Here is a 22,967-nt window from a genome sequence, read left to right on the forward strand (position 1 = left end):
CATCTCTCCATTAGAACATGACTCTTTCTCTTTTTTTTCTGTCTCCAAGGGTTAGACAAGAGGCATCAACATAGTGTCTTTTGCTAGCTGGATTTTCTTGCATCTCAATAGAAGCAAACCCAAACTTAACATAGCTCTGAGGAAATGAACGAGGCCATGATTTCACATAAATTATCATCTTTTAAGAAAAACCTGCACTGGCTAAGCCAGCTGGCACTGCCATCTCCTGTCAAAGTCGCAAATAAAGTTCCACCTTTTTCCTTTCACACTTCTTCCAAACTTAACTGTGGACATATGAGACGACTTCTAGTAAGAATTAGTAAGAATTCCTAATGGCATTGTTGGGATGTATGTTTTGATGTCCCTGTTAGCATTCAGTCTGGTTAAAAATGCTCAAAAACATAAAAACCCATCACTTCAAAACTGATCAACACTAAAAATTTATAAACATCTGAAATTCTGAAAAATAATGATCTAATACGCCTCAAATTTCGTATTTATATTACTGGTCCAAATATTGTTTTTATTTCACAGTGTCATATAAATCCCTGAGCTTGACCTGCTAAGAAGTAAGTGAGTGGCTCTGAACTGCTGAACTGTTCTCTTCCACTGGATATTAATAATATTCACTATCTTTTCATTGCGATTTTCCTTTTATTAATTCCAACACCTTACAGACTGTAAATCAATGGTAAAGAAATCAAAACATTTAAAAATATTTCCTATGTGGGAGAAAACTAGGAACTGAAAGAACAGTGCCAACACTTGCCTATCTTAGTTTCTAAAATTAGACACCCAAGCCCATGTTTAGGATAACCGATTAGCTGAGAAACTTCACTTTCAGATTTCAATTTCAATAAGAACAGCCACCAACCCGGTGCCTCTGAAAATCAGACACTTTTTTTTTTTAACTGAATAAATACAGACTTAGGGGCCTGTTTTTGGATAGCCATTTTAATGTAATAGAATGGCTTTTAAAAATATGTGAATAAAGAATGAAAATCCAAAACGCAGAATAAGTGAAGTAACAGAGGAGTCCTGGATTATGACTCTGAGTTTTAACCTCAAAATCATGCTACAACACAGAAAGCGGGTAAGCTTCCATTAACCATGCAAACCACTCTGTACACCACATATCTGCAAATGCAAATTTATATACTCTGCAACAAGTATAATGGTATGGGTAAAGGAGTGAACAAAGCATGCATGAGTTAAGCACCTTGACACTATACTGCCACTGTCAGCTGATGAGGAGGACATATCCATGCTCTGCATTTTACGAAGCCTAGGTCGAGCGCGCTCACTTGTTTTAGGAACAGTGTCAGGTCCATCTAAATCATCAAGGGTTGACTGCCTTGAGAACAGCATGGTTGCTTCAGTGTAGCAGCTAGCAGCGCAAACAGTTATAAAGACAGTGTTAAATACAAATGATATTACTATACACAGTTCAGTAAATGAATGTGCTCGCCATGCAGCAAAACACAGACAAAAAATTCAGAGAGAAGATAAGGATTTGCATAGTCATCATGTAAATGGTCATATTCATATAGGGGCTATAGAAGGCTGACACCCATACATTCACTGTTTGAAGAGACATTAAACCAACATGACATAATACATAGTTTCTGGGTGCACCTAATTATGCATAAACATCCTACCACAGATTTATTTTCTCCATTTCTCCCCTAGAATTTCCAAACTCCCCCCAAATGTTTTGGGAAGTGACTTTCTCTGTACAAATTCTCTTTTATTAATGATATGCTATGCTGAACCTTTTTACATAGGTACAAGCCAATTTCCTAAAAGAGCTCTTAAAATGTAATAAGCTTATATTCCACAAATAGAAAAATAGCTGTCAGATATTGGCTAATCCTCTTTCCAAACTGAAGAGCCAAACCGGATATGTTACTTAGCCAGCAGATGCATGCCAAATATAACCTGCTCTGCATGGGATGGCTTTCATTTTGATATTTAGTAGTAAGCCATGATGATTCTTTCCAGAAGATCTCATTTATTTAAAACACAGCTTAAAAACTATTTTAAAATCAGAAATATGTACATCTTGAAAGGATATGATAAACCCTTATCTCCTTTCATTTATAAAATACAATGGGACACCAGAGACACACACCATACATTGAGCATTTATGTGTTACTAGAGGAAAGAAGAACTTTTATGAGTTATGAAGAAGAAAGTACATGTTTAAATACAAGCATATAACATAGCAATAGGAAAGAAGCAGACACATTAATGACATATGGTAGGTAAAATAATTTTTTCTCCTGTAAAAATCCTTGAAATACACAGATGTCTATGATGTAAGTTGAGGGACCTGGTGTTTTAACACATGCAGTGACCTGCGTGAATCTCAGAACTAATGAGAGAAGAAAAGATCCCAAGGTGTAGGATTTACATTATACTTTTCATCTTTCTTTTGGTTTCATCTGTGCACCTGAGCTACTGCAGTTGCGGATTGGCTTCCCTGGCTAACATCGAATGTGTCCAAAGCTGAAAGTATGGGGAGAGAGGTCACGAGGGAAGTACAATGGCATTTTCTGTGTAACTTCTGTCTTGCTAGCTTGAAATAAAGAGAAAATTGCTGGCAAAAAGTGACTACACTAAAGCAAAAGGAGAGGGAAAAGACTAAGTATGTGCAGCAAAAAAGTACTTATTCTCAAGCCTACATACACTAATGGTCTTGGACAGAGTGAACAGAGGTAAAAGAATACTTTGCTCTTAGACTGGACAAAAAATACCACCAGGAACCAAAAGTACTGCAAATCCTTTAATTGAAGTCAAGACTAATGGCAGAGGCATGACTATCCTGTCATTTCATATGGCTGAAACCCTTTACAAACCACTTTATTATGTGTTGTGCACACAAATATATACAAGTGCCCTCCAGACAAAACCTGCAGGACAGGATTTTGATGGGGCAGATTATGTGGGAATGGGAGATACATACTGGAAGCCTGATACAGAAGAAACTTTCTATTACATATGCACATAAGTGATGTGCCAGGTTGTACTACCAATAATGTTTTGGTGCTAGAGTATAAGAAGATGGCAGAAGGTAGATAATTTACTTTTGTAGACTGCCTTCATGCCTGTGTGCTACAGTATTGTCCACACGTCATTTTACATCTCAAAGGTTGAGTTTATTGTTTTAAAAAGCAATACCTCTTCCTAAGTATTTTAAAAGCAAATATAGTCCATCTGGAACTTTCCAAGCACCTGAAGCAGAGCAGCTATTGAAATCAAAGGGGCTTGTACCCAATCATATATTTTTAATGGAACACATTTCATCTGTCCTTCATAATAAGTGAGATCCGATCTGGGTCCCAGGAAAAGAAAGGTAAAAACTTTTGTTAATTGATACAAAGAAAAAAATAGCCCAGATTTAATCCTTTCAAAAATTTGGCTCAGGTAGCTGTTTTAAATGGAGGAGAAAATAATCAGATGAAATACTGACTGAGCAGTTGCTCTGGAACTTTGACTATCTGGAGGTACGTCTGAGATGACACCTGTAGCAGAATATGTATGCTCTGTATAAACATCCTCGGAGACATGCTTCCAAACATGAATGAAATGACAACTCTAGTAAAATGAATTGATTTTCATTTGGGAGAGCTGACATTGAGTTAGTGATTGACAATCACTTAAATTTAATCCAAGCATATCTTGGGATCACAGAATCACCAAGGTTGAAAGAGACCTCCAGAATCATCCAGTCCAACCATCCACCTATCACCAATATTTCCACTAAACCATGTCCCTCAGTTCAACATTAAACATTTCTTGTACATCTCCAGGGCCAGACTCCATCACTTCCCTGGGCAATCTGTTCCAGTGCCTGACCAATCTTTCAGAGAAGTTTTTCCTAAAATCCAATCTGAATGGTGCAACTTGAGGCCATTCCCTCCAGTCCTATCACTACTTACATGGGAGAAGAGGCCAACCCCCACCTCGCCACAACCTCCCTTCAGGTAGTTGTAGAGAGTGATCTTCCTGAGTGACTTTTCAAATTCATTAAATTAGAGACCTTGAAAATTCTTAGCTTCTTGAAATCATTTAACAAATAGGAATTTAAAATTAAAGGTTCATTAAAAGCCCTGACTGAGTTAAGCATTTTATATAAAGTTTATCAATTATCAGATATCAATTTCAAATAGGGATATATATAGCAGAGATGTTTTTATCCTGTGTGAGTGGGAAATTTACTTTATGACTTCCCTTCTGTTAAATTTATCCTTCCCAGAGATCTTAGTAGTTAAGAGATATACCTATAAATGTTTTTCTTTTTTATTCCATTATAGTTGCTGACTGGCATTACCTTTATGAGCTAATACACTTTCTACACTTGCCAGCAAAATACCCAAACATTTCTTATCACACATGTTCCTAAGTCAGACCTGGGTCCAGACCCAAAATGAGACTCTCCTGTTGTAGTTTCTCCTGCCTCCTAAGGCAAACTTCTCCAGCACTCTCTCCTGCATGCCCTTTCTCACATGGCGAGGAAAGCATCTGATAAGACCCCAACCACACCTATGTAAGAGGGACAGGGGGTCTCACCTTTAACCCCTGTAAGGGCCTACACACAGCCAGAGCTGACAAATGCGGAAGTTATTTGTGAAGGAATAGAAATGAATACAAACCGAGCCAAGTATAAAGCTCTGGATGGAAATTTAACCTTGGCTCTGCCTCTGCCTTCTATTTCATAACTGTAGATCATGAAATCTACAAGCTATTTAACCTAAGAAGACTGGCCTCATCAGTCAAGGCTCTACCATGATAGCTCTCAGTCTCTTCTGTTGGTGCTCATCAGAGCTTTTTAAGAAATAGCATCAGTATCTTCTTTTCCTGTCCCATACATTGCACTTTGCCTTTAGAACACGAGAATATTTATACATAAAGAGAAAGGAAGCAATCCCATTATGAATACTTCACCAAATCTCCAGCTAGTATACAGCAAAAGCACTGTGGATAAATAAGAGATATGTGCCCCTAGTTTAAGAGAAAATCCCACAAAGGATAATCTGCAAAACTCCTTTTAGAGATATACGTAGTATGAGAACAACATCCCTGAATAAGACTTAGAAGCATCAGCTTAGAACTTCACAAGAAATTTACAGCTCCTGCAACTGATCAGGTGAATTATTATCCCTGTGAATTACCGTTTGGAATCCACTGTTCGGAGCACTGAAGGCATACCTACAGCACTTCTGGTCATAAAGAACATGTATTATTATAATAAAATAACTTCTCTGCTTCTGAACTCAAGTTTTAATTCCAAACTTGCCCGTTTTACTCATACATCTAATATTTACAACAGAATCTAGTGGAGGGCAACCAATGGATAATCAGAATAGTGTCTGGAAACCCTCTACCTCTTCCTAATGGTTTTCCATTGCAATCCTAGTTCAGTGATCACAGGAATGCTTTAGTAAAAATTATTTTGAAATGCAGGATGTCTGCTCCTATTGTTTAGGCAATTCAAAAAAATAATTCACTTCATAAAGGTATATGAAGTTTAAAACACTTCACATTTCTAAACAAGCTCATAAACTCTTCTGTAATTCCAGGAAGGAACATGCAAAGGTGCCTTAATAGACATATGGCACAATCGTTTAATCAACAGACCCATTTTTTGCTTCCTCTCTTTACTGATCGTTAATATTATAGCAGATGTGGACAATTTGCAAATACTGACAGTACAAGAATATAAGCAGAAAGAAAATTCAAGAGAAGAGAAATCAGTTACAACACTGCTTTTGCTACTCCTGTGTTGATAGTTCCTGTGACATCTCCTGGGAAAACAGAAATGACAGCAACGTGTTTGCAATATTTGCTATATTTGCTTTTGCTTCTCCTGTTGCATAGCACCTCCACAGAATTACTGAATTCTCTGAGTTTGAAATTTGGAAGCATGCTCAAAGCATGGTGACAAATAAGTGACCATTCTGAAAAAAAAAAAAAAGTAACTGGATCTCAACACTGGATATTATTTCATTGAATTTACACATAAAAATAGCAAGATTTGTCTTTGATTATAGTTTATTTTGGAATTGGATTCCCTTCACTTCTAGTTACATTTCTCGCTAACACTGTTATATTGTAATGTTAGCTTCTTCTACCTATAGAAAACAGTGTGATCAAAACTTATTTAATGAAAGCAGGACTGCTATTAGTATTCCTTACTTAATAGAGACTGAACTTTGTGGAGTTAAATTCTGCCTTCCAGATATCCAACTGACTCCAAGTGAGCTGGTAATAGAATTTGGCTTTACAATTTTCTCATGTAATCTGACCCCAATAAAACTTTGAGACAAAACACAAAGGTGTTGCTTGGTTGGGTAGCTAGCCACCAAAAAAGATTTGCTAGGATTTGATGTTTTTACTGGAGTGAACCTCTCAAAGGCCAGTGTGTACTGTGGGGAGCAATGTGTGAATATTTTGCTGAAGCATAGTACTCGCAGGCAATCCCTTACACTTACTTTTCAGTAACATCAGAAGGGAATGCAAGCCCTTATTATTTTTAGTCTGCTAACATGTACCCATATGTCATTAGTGAAAGCTAAGCATACATTACTGTACACAGAAGCTAATGAATCTTTAGGGTACATGAAAGAAAATGTGACACTGCTACACCTCAAAGAAGGACAGGACAGAGCAGAATGCAATGGGTTATGAAATGGCTTCATTTCCAAAGCCTTCTTTTCTACTCCTCAAGATGCTGTTGCACAATTTCTGTGGTCTCTTAAGAATCAAGGACACCAGGGACACAGTGGGAACATGCTGCCTCTGTAAGGGAAGGAAATGAACATGTGTACCTCTGTGTGTGTGGAGCAACAGGAGCACTCAGTAGTTTTGTACAGGGACTGACAGTATCCATCTTCAGAAAAGAATGAGGAAGGTGGCTTTCATAAACAAGTATGATGCACAAACTGTGTTGCTCTGCTGGACTGTAGTCATAGTAGTTAGGAAATCAGGCTCCCCAGATGGTCCGTGGGTGTGAGAAAATGATTTTGTTCCCTGAAACCTCAAATCTCTCTCAATTCAAAGCCTTTATTTATTTTTATTTTATTTTTTTTTACCTTGTGCGTAACAGAAAATAATCTATTTTCCAAAGGCAAAATATTCATAATGAATAACGGTGCTCCAAACTCAAGGCCTGAATTCTTAACACAATATTCCATAATCATACTCAGTCTCTTATTTTCCATTACTTTTGACAAGATCAGAAGACCTGTCAGTGACTCCTAATTCTATGGGAGTGGTGAGTGTAAAAGCCACAGAAAGCAGTGGTGCAGTGGAAAAGGACTTAAGTCATCTTCTTACAATTGAGTGCACCAGTGTAAAGGAGCAGTAACACACAGAAGAAATTTCATTATTCAAATAGCATAGATCAGTCAAAAGAAGTGTTCAACACTGATTGGAAAGTTTATGATACTAAAACGTTATCTAAAAGTACATCTATTGCACAGTACCCCAGTTCCTCAAAAAAGAATATTAGTTGAATACCTGGAGATACTGTCTCGAGAAGCTGCTGAATCCAAACTATCCATTCTTTCAGATGTTTGCAAACCGGAAGCTTGCCCAGGATTTTTATCAATTGAGTCCAGTCCTGACTCCTTAGAAAGTTTCATCATATGGTTCTGGTAATACATATGGATGCTCTCCCGGGTAGGAACGTTTCCCTGTGAAAGAGAGAAGAGGTAGAAGTACATGACAAGGGGAGGTACATTCATCAAAGACTGTTCAAAAAGCTCAGTTAGGTGCAGATCATTTAGTGTGAAAATGAGATATGGGCTGAAACCTATACATAAGGCTTCAGCAAATTTGAGACAGACCATTTAGACAGCTTCACCGAATCCAAGATCATAGATCTTATTAGCAGTCAGTAGCAAATTTTTAAAACAGAAACAAATGAAACAGGTCCTGTGTAAACTAATCTAGACCTTCATTTGTTTCCCAGTATAAGAATTTGCTCATGAAGTATGGGTACATTTGAAAAACTGGGAAAATCACATCAATGATGGAAGCTATTTACTCCTTTTACGTGATTTCAAGATCACGAAAGGGAGGTTTTATTAACTGTCAACCCAAGGCTGGGCAAAGAATCAAGCCTTTCTGGCTATGGTACTGCCATAATGTGAGAATGCTAAGTCTTGCAATAAGAATAATACTGACAACTTTTTTTTTTTTTTTTTTTTTCTGTCAGAAACACATCAAACTCAATCTATTAGTAGTTGCATAGACTTCAGAAGATACACAGAAAGAAAAGATTGTTACTCTCGAGCAGTCATTGTCTTGACATTAATGAAGCCTTATGTAAGGACTTTTTGCAATTAAAATAATAAAACTACTCTAAAATACAGATCATATTTCCTTTAATATTAGCTATTAGTACTTCAACTCTGGACCTTGACACTGTCTCATATTGAAAATTTTCATAAACCTGAAGTTGCATCAGAGAAAAATTAAAAACAAAACCTGAACCTTATTTTTTTAATAAGGTTATTTTGTGTACACACTGTTGTTTCTGCATTAATAAATCTTTGTGTCATTATGACAACCTGCCTTTGAAGCTACAGCAACTACAACATAATATCCTTATTGCAAGTCTGTGATAATGGACAAGTGCTAGGACAGCAAAAGTGCCCCACAGCTGATGAAGTGAGGATTCAATTTCAACTTTGTAGAGTGGAATGTAAAATGTCAGGAAAGTAGACCAAAAGAAGATGCTAAGGAATAACTTCCTAACATAAATAATAATCTAATTAAAAATATTTCCAATAATATCATATGAATCATCTAGTATAAAACCAGGCTATCAACAGGTGATCACGGCATAAAGAGGTGTAACTGAACTGGCAACTGAAAAAAAAAAAAAAACAACATTTTTTTGCATTTCTCTTAATTACAAAAAAAGTCACTGACATTGTCAGTAGAATAACTTGAAAACTGTGGAATGGTTGGAGTGCTTATTTTATAAAATATCAGATTGCGAACAAAAACACTTGACTGGATTGTGTTCACAAAAGAACTCTGCAGGAATCAACAGCTGAAATGGTCTAAGTGACAGAGACAGAGAAGTTGACACTGATCTGAAGATTGGTGGCTTCAGGAGTGATCCTGAGTGAACCTTATAATAAATTAAGCAGCCATGAAATAGAGGTGACTATATTACTTGTACTTATCCTTCAGTAAAACACTAGAGAAAACAAAATATTTTTTTCTGTACAAAGGAGGTAATCAACTGGTCCTCCAAGGAGTTTTAGTGTCTGTGTAAGGAGGAAAATAGCAAGGTGATAAAATTTGCAGATGAAGAAAATATTTAGGATGTTCAGCTGTAAAGTTGACTGAAGCAGTATTGAAGTACTTTGTAAAACTAAGTACCTTGATAAAAAACAGCAAATGAAAAATTTTTGTTAATAAAGGCAAAGAAGTGTAATGGGAGAAACAGCCTACATAATGACAGGCTTTATGCCTAATTTTGTCAGTCTCAAACGTCTTGGAATCTGAGCGTATAGCCCCCCGAAAATCTTTAGTCAATATTAACTAAACATTGAAACACACCTCTTAGATCTTACTAGCAAATGTAATTCACTTCTGTTCAAATTTGTGGCTCACCATTACCTCAAAAGTGTGTATAATTCAGATCATCCAGCCTTAATAAGGCCATATTCAAACTGAAAATAATATGAAGAAGGACAATAAAGATGATTCGTGCCATGGGATAGATTTCATGCGAAGATGCTAAAGAGAACAGGACTTTGTAACTTAGAAGAGAATGACAGGAGAGGATTCTATGCAGATTTAGGAAGAGTGGAGGTAAAGTGAATACAACTCTGATCTATAGGAGACCCCCAAAGTGATGAGGAAGTAAGTTTAGAATGAACAAGAGGAAGTCCAAATAATATGGAATCACAGTACAGCTTTATCACGGGATCTTCTGGCAGCCAACAGTAAAAAACTGATTAAAAAGTCAAACTCCAAGAATATAGATTATTTGCTACTATTAACCATAATGGTTCAGGTATAATCTCTGGTTTGAGACTATTCATAGCTACATACTGGGACAATTACTAGAGAAGTGTTTACTCCGAATATGCCATGTCTGTTTGTTCTTCCTTCCTTCCTTTCTTTCTTTCTCTCTCTTTTATTTTTTTTTTTTTCCTCTATCTTTCTTTCTCTCTTTCTTTTCTTTCTCTTTCCCTCTTTCTCTCTTTTTCTTTCTATAGTAATTATCCATCTAACAGTAGACATCTTGGGGAAAATAATCATAACTACACATTAACACTGAAGCAGCCCTCTCCTCTTGGCTCTGTATCTTATGGCAGACAGTACAGATTTTCTCCTGACCTGGAAAGCCTGCTTCTTGAACTTCCTGGGTCATGGGCAACCTGCTTATCATGCCAGCAAACATTGACTGTGGTAGGCAGCAAGTGGCTATATTACAGCCAAAGATACTAACGTGCTTATGAAGTATTTGAATCATTCTGGTCTGAGATCGTCTGCAGCTTCTAAGAACTGAAAAGAACTAAAAATGAGACTTCTATGCCAAGTTTCCAGAAATAGTTGGGTAGTTAGTGACATAAGTGAAAATACCTGTGGTTAAAATGAGAGCCTTATACTACTGCAAGGTACTACCTACTTGCGTTTTGAAGATCCATATACATTTCTAGCTACACTGTTAATGTTTATCTTTGATAATAATGGGTTTTGCTAATATATCACTAGGCTTTGGGGGACCATATATCTTCACTGTGAATGAAGAAAATTATGCTTGCAGGTTGTCAGTCATTTCCAAGACAATATAGCCTACAAAAAGGCTGAAATATGAAGTCTGAGGTAGTTTTTGAGCTGTTTAAAATGCCATGCCTGCTCCTCTCTACTTGAATCTATCATGTCTCCTCAAAACCAGACTTTATCACAGGAGACTTTAGCCAAATCTTCTATCAACGTTTCAAATAATTATTTTTCCAGACATTTACTTTGCATCCAGATAATAAATCAAGCATTTTGTTATTTAAATATTAATAAAATAGCAAGCAGTAGAAGACTCCAGGCGCATTTTTAAAACGTGCACTTAAGTGATGTTTTTACAGTTATTTTCTTTAACACAGTTGACCTGAAAAGACAATCTTTAATTTTTCACTGGGCTGGAAATGGCATTAACAGAAGAAAAAGGCCAAAGGCGTTACCTTCTTAATTTCCCTGGTCAGCATACAACGTTCGATTCTCAGCACAGTAGAGATATCGATGTGTTCTCTTGAGATGGAATTAAGCCAAGCTGTAAAACTGTCTAGTGTTGCCAGGAAAAGGACCCAAGTGAACTTCAAAATATTAAATATCCTCTTGATGATGTTATCTAAGGGGGAGGGAAAGCAAAAGAAAGTTAATGAATGCAAATGTCTTTTGCTGTATTTCTTCCTGGAGTTAGTTTCAATTTTCCTTTATTGTCTAATAATAGTCCAAACTGAGAGACCTTGTCATAGTAAGGAATCTCTGAAGATGGCTGGAGGCCTTTTGGCTGTCTGGGCCATTTTCCTGCCTGCATGTCTAAGCTTATCATCTGGAATCCCTTTTCCATCCCATAACTTCATGATCCCACAATCTTTAGTCATATGAGTAGTCCCTGATCTTGGACACCATATGTACAGGTCTGCAAAAGTGAAACTCAAAGATTTGGGCATCTCCTGAGAGCTGTTCAACATCCCCAGTTCCAGTGATCTTAATAGCTGTTTTGCCAGCCCTTGACTATTTACTCATGTGCTTTTTCTCCATGCCTGGAACTTGACTTCTGTGATTGAACCTTGCTTAGCTCAGTTTGAAAGTCCAACCTGCTTAAATAGTCTTTGGATCTCTCCCAGCTTTCCAACTACCTGAACACATCTCTTTATTGTTAAAGCTTCTCTTTTTTTAAAATAGATTGCATCATATCATCAGCAACCTCAGATCAGTTAGTTCAACTATCAGTAATCATATAAAACAATTACAAAACATTACTCTTGCACTATTTTGCCAAAAATGTACACTTTCCCATGAGCAATGCTTATGAGTTTATACCAGCAAGAGTAGTTTTCTTTTGCTCAAGGCAGCAAACTCAATTTTTCATTTCAGCAATTCCTATAACATTACTGACTGGACCTAAAAAGCAGCAGTTTCAACTTATTTTTCTCTCATTCCCAAGCATACGCAACTTGCTCCAGTTTTTACATAGTGTTACACAAATGCTGAAAATTTTCTTTCCAATTCACTGAATGTTCCAGAGCTATTTGCCCCTGCTAGGATCAAAATCCCAAAGCATTAGGCATATAGATTACTTTTAGAGTAAGCAGACAAAGAGATAACAGAAAACTGCAAATAACCCGCCATGCAGGAACAAACTGCTTGAAGTAGATACTAAGGAGCCAACAGAAGCACCAAAGCACGATCATTCGAACAACCTTGGTTCTTAACTGTACCACGAGATGGCAAGCAAAGCACTGTAGAGAGAACATTCACTCCTAACCAAGAATGCCAGGCTAATAACGTGTAAGACTTCCTATGAAGAACATGCATGTATCTCTAGGTGTTCAGGCAGTGTTGCGTGAACATATGTGTTGACAATACAACAGTGGTACATTCCAGTAAAGTGGCTGCTGAAATGGCAGCACGTCCCATTTACCTGAGCAATGTCATTTAACTAGCCCAGTATCTCTGAGTAGAGAAGTTTTTGTGACCATACCATTATTTCAGTAATATTTTGCAGGGTGGTTGTTTTTTTTTTATTATTATTTTTTTTTTTTTTTTTTTTTTTTCCCCTCCAGGCCTTTTCTGTATCATTTAGAATTAGGAAGATCATATGATTTATCTTTATATAAGATTTATTTTCTTCACACATAATTTAATATACATATCTTGAAGCTATGAAAATCTTTTCATCATAAATTAAAGGTAAAGCTCTTTCTGTTTCTAGAAGTGTTCATTTTCTTTGAATTGCAGTTGTAGTATTATGAATAATTTCAAATAAAATGTAGCACTCGTACACAGAAACCTACAATATATCAATTGTCATTTTAACCCACACCTTTCCTCTCTACTATCTAATTTCTGTTACTGACTTCAGGAGGATTATAGCCCTCAGGTTAAAACAATTATCTTTACAGCTGACTACCACTGGTCTGCTATAGTCTCATAACAGTGCTTGGCCAAGCACTTCCAGTCTAAGCTGAAAGGTCATTTTTCTCTCCGGGATGGAGGTGATTTAATATACATTTTTAATCATGCTGTTCTGGCAGCTTCGCTATTCTCTGAAACTTTTTAAAAATAATCTTTTAAGGATCGATTGCATCTAGACCTCTTCAAAAACGGAAACAAATGTTTATTTTCAGCAGAGCTTGTTATTTTAACTTTTGAAGGGTCAAATGCTGAGATGGATTCTCTTTGCCTAAGAGTATGAGGCAGGATTTGATCCAAGGTTAATAAAGACATTAATGCTTCATAACAATTACTTCCTAATTTTTTCAACTGTCTTTTTTACTACATATTATCTAGGAATGGTTAATGCATATTAAATTGATTACTTCCAAAATAAATTAATTACCAACCTCATTTCCTTTCCCTAACTCCTTTCTAGCACCAACTGTGCTTCCCTTGAGATGCATTCAAGTGATTCACTTCCATGCTTTAACACGGGTGACCAGAAGAAAGTAACAAATAATAAAGCCCTCAAAACACCATCAGAAAACCCCGTGAGAAAGAAATGTTATTTCATTTTCATCTACCCTTACACAGTGTGGCTCACTCAGAGATACAATTCTAACTGGGGCTCTGGGAAGAGATTCCAAACAGAGAAGAAAAGCAGTTTTTGAAACAGAAAGAGTGTCTTTTCTTCTTTATGGCAATTAGAAACAAAGAGCCAAGCTTTGAGTTATGAACCATTGCACTTCATTGTAGGAAAACTGTCACCATGGGCAAGATCCTGCAAGCTGCTGACACTTCTGGTATGTGTAGCATCTTCAAGTCTGAGAAGGGATAAGACTGCAAAAATCTCATTGTTTTAGAGGAGCTATTTGCACCTTGCTAAAGTATTATCTTATCGTTAAATTACACAGAAAAATTGCAAAGTAAATGTGCCAATAATAAAACTTCAGATCCTCAAAATCAATGGAGAGGGAAACACACAACTGAACGCCCAGGGAGGTTGTGAAGTCACCATCCATGAAGGTGTTCAAGAAATGTTCAGATGTTTATTGAGGGACAAGATTTAGTGGGAAATGCTGGTGGAGTCTGGACAGCTGGGCAGGATAATCTCAGAGATCTGTTCCAGCCTCGATGACTCTATGATTCTATGATTCTAATGGAATCAGGATTTGAAACTAAGCTTAGGAATAAGATGTCTGTAGTGAAAATGCATCACAAGTGTTCATGTTTGAACCTGCAGGTGCATTTCTTTAAATGTAGAATAAGTGCAGTAATTTATATTCCAGGAGTAAGATCCTACGCTCAAGACTTGTAAATCTGGCAATAGGAAATCTGAAAGCTGTTAGTTCTCCCTATATACATAAGAATGCATTTTGCCAGCTTTTATACTAGCCTGGGATCTCTGCAATGACATCTTTCTGATATACTGCTTAACCCACCACTCACAACTGCACTGTAACAGTAGAGAAAACTTTTTTCTGTCTCCATACCTGGGCCATCAGACTTCTTCTTGACAGGTTCTTCTTCGCTGTCTTCACAGTCTGCATCAGTACTTCCTGTTGAAAGCAGTGAGTGAAAAAATGAAGGTTATGTCTACTGAAGCTCAGGTGTAGACTCCATGCAAGCTAGAAACTACTCCTGCTACTAAGTAGAAGTAGATGTACCTCACTACTGTGAGAGAAAGCAGATTTCCATTCCTTAAGGACTCAGTTAAGAGGACTGCCCTGCCAGCAAAGGTGCTCACAGATGACCACTCCCCTCTTGCAATTTCCCGTATCATTTTCTTACTATGCTATCTGCTGAGCAAAGACTACTTTGCAGAAAAGACACTGCTACACAGTGACCCAGAACTCCAGCTATAGCTTCACTGGCAGCTGTCAAATTGTAAAGCTTTTTGACAGGTGAAGATGACAAATGGAGGAACAATTCATCTGATTCAGCCTGAATGGACCCTCCTCTTCCCATCTCTAAAATCCGATTTTTTCTTCTTTTCTTGTTTAAAGAGGAGCAGATATTGAAGAGATATGAATCCCTTATCAACTGATTTTCTTTCAGAGGCGCAAGTGATTTTAAAGTGCTGGTAACTATTAACACCTGCATGTTTTCTTTTTGATACCTGCTGAATTCATTGTGAATTTAGGGGTGCCTGAATATCTGGGCTCTTTACTGTGTCTTACATGGAAATCACACATATCTCTCTCCTGTCCGTTATCTCATCTCAAGCAGAGTCTGTAGAGGAAAAGGATGTAGCTTGACAGGCCTTGTTATGGGCTGGGGCAAGGAGAGCCAGCCAGCCAGCCTAAAGTTACCACATTTCTCCATGAAGAAATGGCTACAGACCAGTAATGGTACATTACAACAGAAGGTCCTTTTCCAATTCCAAGCTAGAGTGGAGAGCATTTGTCCTCTAAAAATAAGCTGTCCTTCACTACCATGAACAACAGGCAGTATAGCTAACACGTGGTTATTCTTTTCAAGACACAGAAATGTACATACCATCCCCATATACTTTACGCCTTCGCTTCTCCTCTTTTTGAAAACTTTTCTTTTCTTTGCGCCTCTGTCGTAGTGCAGTTTTAGGATCAGTAATCCAGGCCTGATAAACAAACTGGAAGGAACAAACACATTTATTTTTTTCCTCATGTTGTGAGAGTAAGCCATAGAATAAGCCATAAGCAGGACTACACAGTTTGAGTAAATGCATTCAGATCTGCAGGGGTAAGCAAATATTTTGAATCCCAAACCAAACACCTCTCCTGTGCATCTGCTGAGTTTTCATGCGCTATTTTTGCTAGCATAAAACCAAATGTGAAAACACTTGTGGGAGAACCAAGTTTCATTAGAACCCACAAAAATTCATGCTCTGAACTGCTGGGAATTAATACCCTGTTGTGTGTATGGGCTCCTTCACCTGAGTCTTTTCATTTTATATGTCCACTTTATCATTTTGCAGACACGATGCAAACTTTATGGGCTTCAGTTGACTAACTGAAGCATCAAAAGATGCTGTAGCTTTTTAGTTCAGGTATTTGTGTTCCTACGTTTTTTATACTGTAGGTGTTTTTTTTGTTTTGTTTTGTTTTTTTTTCCCTTTCACAGTGTAAAATGAGTAGATTTACTATCTCTGCACAGTCCCAAATCCAGCACTCGAGAATTCCTCAAATTTCCTCCACATTTTGGCAATGGCTCCCTTTGGTGTGTCACAAAAGTTACTCATGAACTCTTGTGCTATTGTTTTTTTCAGTTGAAAAATGGAGACAGTGATACTTACATATATCAAGGGGATCTAATGGGGCCAAATCCTGCTCACAGCACTCACTCAGATCAACAGTCTGTTGACCTGTATGATTATATTAATCAATGGAATTGATCCAAAATATTTATTAATGCTCTAGCCATAAAAATATATACATATATATATAAAGAAGTTACCAAGAACTAACTTGTTGAACAGTTCTGTTCAAGTTGTGAGAGAAGGCTAGAGAAAAAAGCAGTAACACTTTTATATATTTTTTTCCATTCAGTCTAAAATGTAAAGAACAGAAACTGAAATAATTGAACCTTCTCTTCAGACACTTAGGACAGAAATCATTCTTTAGTTCTTGTTACGGTTTTCATTTGAAAGTGAAAAACACCTTTGATTGGCACTGCATTATTTTCTATTTCTAAACAACACGGACTGTAACAGAGATAGGAGGCCCACAGGTACATGCATGAGGGTGAAAATAAAGCACAGCAATCAAATAGCTTTATTAATTCACAAGACAAACATGCACACAATGACAGAAACACACATGTATCTCAGAGAAGCTGGAGCTGCTCCTTACTGGACACAACAGTAAGTGGCTATTTGGATTATTCATGTTTTTAAATTTAGCATATACAAATTACTTTGGAATATTAAAAGCAATTTTATAAACTGTCAATCTGAATTTTATTGAACATAAAGGGAAAAATACTTTGTTCTTTTTTGTCCATATGCATGATCATGGAGAGGAAATTGTTTTGTTACTGTTGATAAGAAAGTTCTCTTCCAAATCTCTCAAGATCTGTGTATTTATTTTAATATATCTGACTTATCCAAAAAAAGCACCATGTGTGCAAATGCATGGGATCAGAGGCATCAGCTCCTCTTTCCTTCATAATAGGTGCTCGTCAATGAAGCTGATCTGAGAGAATGGTGATCCTTAAGTGAAATAGCAACACATTAATCACTGAAAATTAAACTCTCAACATCTCCAATTGAACAGCTGGCTGAGATGGTGTATGCTACCCACAGTCACAGTATGAATAAAGATATCAGAGATAAAAGGAAGGTTTGGAAGAGGGTAGGAAATTAGAATGAAGAAAGGTATTTGTTTAATAAAGGTATTATGAATACATATGTTAAACAGTGGACACTGTAAGAGCTGACTGGGTGCGTACAGGTATATTTAGGTTTTTACTGCTGGTCAAAGGCAGGAAATCATACATGTATTCAAGGAGGATGTAAAAATCTCTTTTTATGACCATGAAGCCAGAAAAGTTGCCAGACAATAACTTGGTGCAACAGTATGTGTCTTTATAAAAATTCTACCAGCTTTCTGAGATCAGTTACCAGGGTGTCCAAAAGAAGCATGCAACTGGATGTGATCATCTTATACAAGAGTATCAGAAGAAATCAAGAATTTGGGTCTGCATTTTCTCTCCAGTGCTGCACTTAAGGCAAGACAGACTGCTTTTCTTGTCGCTCCATCACTCCAAAAGTAAGAAATGTATTGCATTTAGTAGGAATTAAGCTTTACCTTCCATTACTTTTTGTATCATTTATATTAGAGGAAAAATGCAGACAAGGACAGAGGTATATGTTACACCAGGATGGGTCACATAATGAGCACTAACAAAATGTCAAGTACCTTAGCTGCTTTGATTAAATACTGAAGAATAGTTTTTGGTAGTTTAATGACAGACTTTGGCAAGGCTAAAATTGCTGAAGCAAATTTTCCAATAGCTCTCTATAAAGAAGGACAAAGCAAGAGAAATTAGTAGAAAATGAGAAGATATTAATAGAACATATCTATTGCATGATCATATCTAATTTATTTAGAAAGGGTTTAAATCCATCGACTCCACTATAAAAAAAAAAAGATCACATGTGATGTCTATAATACCTGCATTATCTAACAAATAAAATCTTAAAATTTTCCCTTGAGGTGACTATTGCAAACTATTTACACTAAATTTTTTTTTTTTTTTTTAATTAAAGTAATTCTTCAGCCTGTGCCACAGAATAAGTTCTCTTTGCTGGTATTAACACCACGTGCATTGTGATGGAAAGCATATGAAGCATTCATGATCTAATGATGAACAAATTTTCATAAACAAACACAATACGATTTTCCAGACAAACTGTCTCCTGCATGAAGCCACTCATGTTTAACATACTGCATCTTCATGTTTAACATACTGCAGAACTGTTCACTGGTCATGGAGGAAGCTGCCTGCTCTTCCTTGGGCTGGGCTTTTGGTCATGCACCAGCTCTGGAGCAAAGTAAGCTTGTAAATGTGTGGAAAGGCATATCCACAAGAAGTTACTTGTTTCCTTGAGATTTTTAGAGTCGAGAACCAAAACCATTTGCAGTATTTCTGAAATTCTTCAACAGCTCAAATTTCAGTTTTATAAAGATTAAAGCAATCTTATGTACACAAGTGTTTCACTAACTTTCTCACCTAGGTCCTTAATTTAAGCCAGTGTGTTCAATAATCAATGCTGCAAAGATCAAGCAGTCTACTAATAGGAATCCAGTTAGGAAACTTCAGCTATATTTTTATCATTATATCCTTTTACTTAACACAGTCCATCACTTAAAGTGCAACATTAACTAACACTATCCTGTAAAAGAAATGAGAAAAAGTGTTGTGGTTGCTTTTTATATTATAAGGCTCTTTATAACCCAAGGATATATTTTTTCTGGTGCACTAGTGTGTCACTAGTGAAAAAAAAATAATAAATAACAACAACAACTAAAATGTTTTTTAAGTATGTGCTTTTTCTTCCATGAGAAGTTGCTTATTTTTGGGTTATTTCTTCATGGAATGACAGCGTCTACTCAAAACTAGAAAATCACTAAAGCATTCTGTGGCAGGAAAGACAGCCTCCTTGCTTGTCTATACAGCAACACAGAAAAATAAAGCTCAGATTCAGAAGCTTTGTTTTTGATTTTTGTTTTCCTCTGGCAGAAGTGAGTGAAGATATGATTTCATTATAGCTATTGTAGGAAATTGGCAATGCTTAAAACAAGTAAAATTGCATTTTAAATTGGCAAGAAATTTCATTTCCAATACTTTTCAGATGTACTTTATATGTACTAGCTGCTAGAATATATCAGCCTGTATTAGGAGAAACCTAAACTGTTTTTTTCAGCTGCCAGCTACCAAGGAAATTGCTCAAAAGTACCTGAAATGCAGATTTTTTTCGAGGCTCCTCCTCTTCTTTTTTCTCTTCTTCCTCTTCCTCTTCACTGTCCGTCTCAAACAAATAATAATTTCCACTTCTGACCACTAAGTGAAACAAAATATTTTCTTATTTTTCTGAAAAGTTCTATTCTGAAGTGCCCCAAGACCTATCAATAGCCAACTATTAATCAGGATAGCCAACTCACAATCAGGAGAGATGAAAATACAGAAGACATGAATAGGTCTCAGATAAATTATCTGATGTTAGTCTGTGACACTTTTGGGCATGGATGAGAAGTATACAAGAATATAAGGGAAGACTGTGAGAAGAAAACAAGGAAATAGCTTGATGTTTATCAAATTACAAGGTATATTTTTATGGCAGTTTAGTATGAATGAGTTGAGAAGTGAAGGTCATTTGAGGGAGTAAAAAGAGCCCAGCAGATAAATGAATGAATTTATGTAAACAGTACCACTGGACAAAAAATAAAGAAAAGCTCTTTAAAATGCTCAGGCATCCTTCAAACTATGGAATGGTATAAGTCAACACTTTCTTCAGACTTTTAAGTTTTGGTGAATTAATGGAAAACCTTGGTTTGTTTCGAACAGATCACTTGGATTCTATGAACACAAATGAGTTTCAATTTTTTGCCCACGGATTCAGAAAGAACCTGAAACCTTGGTACAATAAAGATGCAGTGACTAAGCTAGGCCTTATATCCTTGAACAGAAGCAATGTTTTTATTTCTCAGATGGTAACAGGCCTATAAGAATAAATAAGGGAAACAAAAGAAATGAAAAATAAGATAATGAGCAAGAGAAAAATCAAAATCACAGCATTACATTCAGCAGTGAAGACTGGTAAATAACTTCTGCATTTAAGCTGAAATATTTAAAGGAACACTTACTCAGATGAAAAGTCACACAATTTGGGTATATGGAGCAATACGTACTTATATTGCAAAGTGTATTTAACCCTCATTACAGGCATCTGGAAAACTAACAATAGCTTTAATTCCATTCAATCATACCTTGAATTCTACAGAGATGTGCTGTACATAGGTGGTCATACAAAACAACAGTAGAAACCTCAGAGTGCACACACTGTGAAATTTGCCAGATCTCCATTAGGTTATAATTTCAACATCTAAAATTCCCTCACAGGCAAAATTCTGTGCATAATTATGGCTTTGTAACACCCCTGAAAGCCTTGCAGAGGGACAGAGACTTCAGCAGTTCTAATTGTTGAACTGAGGTTAGAAGCCTGGAAATTTCTTGGGTCAAACAAATTAATCATTTTGCCCAGGGCCTTCTAAGAAAGCCTGCTTAAATGCACAGAGGATATAAATGTATTCTAAGAACCAATAGTCTGCAGTTCTCTTCCATAAAAAAGTGTCTCACAAGCAGTTACAGAAACTGTCCACACAAAAGATCAGCAGGATAAGGCCTGGCATCTAAGAGAAAACCTACACCACTGTGCAGCTGTAAACAGCCTCAGAGCAGCACCTGGTCAAAACTGGAAGGCCTTAGCTGGCATAAAACAAATTAGAAAGGACCTCCCTCCAAAATTTTTCAGTTAGAGTATATCTAAGGGTACACCATAATATAGTAATTACACCCCTTTTACAACTTAAGAGGGAGGTATGATTGAATAGCAATAATGCACTCTTGCACACATCAAAGTGGAGTAAGAAGTGTGTCAGTCACCTGCAGGGATTATTACAGTGCTCAAACTGCAATAATAAAATAATTCATGGCTAGATTGGATTCATGGCCTCTCTTCCTACTGCAGAATGAGACTTTCTCATACTGAGAAAAGGTACTTGCAGGCTTTGTGGAATGAGAATGGAGGAGGCAGGAGGTGAGTCTTGCAGGAGAAGTCACGTAACATTAGTATCTGTTTGTGCCCAGAGGGAAAGAACTCCCCAGAACAGCTGCAAACTCCATTTTTTTTTTCTTCTTGGTCAAACACAACTCTGAACCCCAGGAGAAGCTGAGGACCTCTAAACACGTGGCCTGCTGATCTTTGTCGGGCTCCATATCTGATCCACAAACACTAACAACTCAGAGAGTTTCACTGGGGAAAGCCTCATACGTTTTTCTCATCTTTTCCACTCAGACTCAAATTCATGACTGCATTTTTATTCCTATGAATATCAATTGAGGCATTCTTCTGTAGAATAAACTAAAATAAGTGGTATAAGAATGAAAATAACAATCTAAATAAACATCAGAGCTGGGATAAAAATTTGAGCTTTAGCAACCTCAACAGCATATATACAGCCACAACTCCATTGTGAGAAAAACAGCCACTGGAGAACGCTGCAGGGTTACAGCACAGTGTTTCAAAAGGATAGATGGGGAATAATAGATGAGAAATATAATTCTATATTGTTTGTGAACTTGCAGACACCTACTGCAAGTGCCATGTTTCAGTGTGGGGAAGTGTGGCACATGGCACGCAATCACTGTATGTAGGATCAGGGTCTGTGATGTTTCCCACAAGGTTTTGCATTATTGCAGTAAATAATTTCAAGGGTGCTCACTGTTGAAATACCAAAACATAAGTTGCCACCTAAATTAAATAATGAGGGTGAAAGAAGTAAAAGCCAATGTCTCTCTCTGAGCAGTTCTTTTTACTACAAAACCAGTGGTGAATAAACATGAGACCATATCCCGTTCCTTCAAAATCACTGTAAGTTGGAATTCTACAGCAAAAACTCACAAACTAGAGTTTTAATCTGTTTTATCATTATTGTTCTTAGTGAAAACTACAGGAAGTTTGTTTTCACAAGACTTTTGAAAAGGGATAGGTCTCTCTAAAGTGGCATTGTGCCCTTTAGAAAAATAAAAATAGACATAGTTTATTTGTGACTTGATAGAAATAAGCATCCAATATTCTGTTAAACACTGTTGGCAAATATATATGCTGGAGATATAAACAAACACACAAACATAAATTAAGGAGTCTGTAGATGTGTAAAATTATTACTAGGAGTAACTCTCGATAAAGTAAATGACGAGGCACGATACAGACATTTATATTTAACTCTGGTCAGTGCTATATATCTGAATATTTTTAGTATCTTCAGAACATATTAAAGAGTTTACATTTTATTTCCTTGAACAAAGATCCAATAGGACATAAGATTTGAGATTGTAATCTGCTCAGTTTTCTTCTGTTTCATCCAATGAATGAATATGGATGAACTCTATTATCTACTTGGACTGGGATGGAAATACATTAGAATACCACAATGGAACAATGATATGAGAATAATAATTTCTTGTGCACGAGGCTGAACGTAGTTCTGCTCTCAAATAAACACAAAAATATGTA

The 22,967-nt window shown here is 36.7% G+C and overlaps 1 protein-coding gene across 1 annotated transcript in view; it reads right to left on the reverse strand.

Moving 5' to 3' along the window:
- Positions 1-22,967, reverse strand: part of PIEZO2 (piezo type mechanosensitive ion channel component 2) — a 236,754-nt gene that overhangs the window by 21,846 nt on the left and 191,941 nt on the right. The window contains exons 31-35 of the mRNA XM_042839118.1: positions 19,629-19,732; positions 15,689-15,800; positions 14,683-14,748; positions 11,209-11,375; positions 7,523-7,698 (exon numbers count right to left, since the gene is read on the reverse strand). Of these exons, the coding sequence (XP_042695052.1) occupies positions 7,523-7,698; positions 11,209-11,375; positions 14,683-14,748; positions 15,689-15,800; positions 19,629-19,732 (625 nt within the window). The remainder of the gene's footprint in view (positions 1-7,522; positions 7,699-11,208; positions 11,376-14,682; positions 14,749-15,688; positions 15,801-19,628; positions 19,733-22,967) is intronic.

The sequence above is a fragment of the Centrocercus urophasianus genome, unplaced genomic scaffold (genome assembly GCF_019232065.1).
Source record: "Centrocercus urophasianus isolate 14NV4802_14NV808 unplaced genomic scaffold, USGS_Curo_1.0 seq_11, whole genome shotgun sequence".
Lineage (NCBI taxonomy): Eukaryota > Metazoa > Chordata > Aves > Galliformes > Phasianidae > Centrocercus > Centrocercus urophasianus.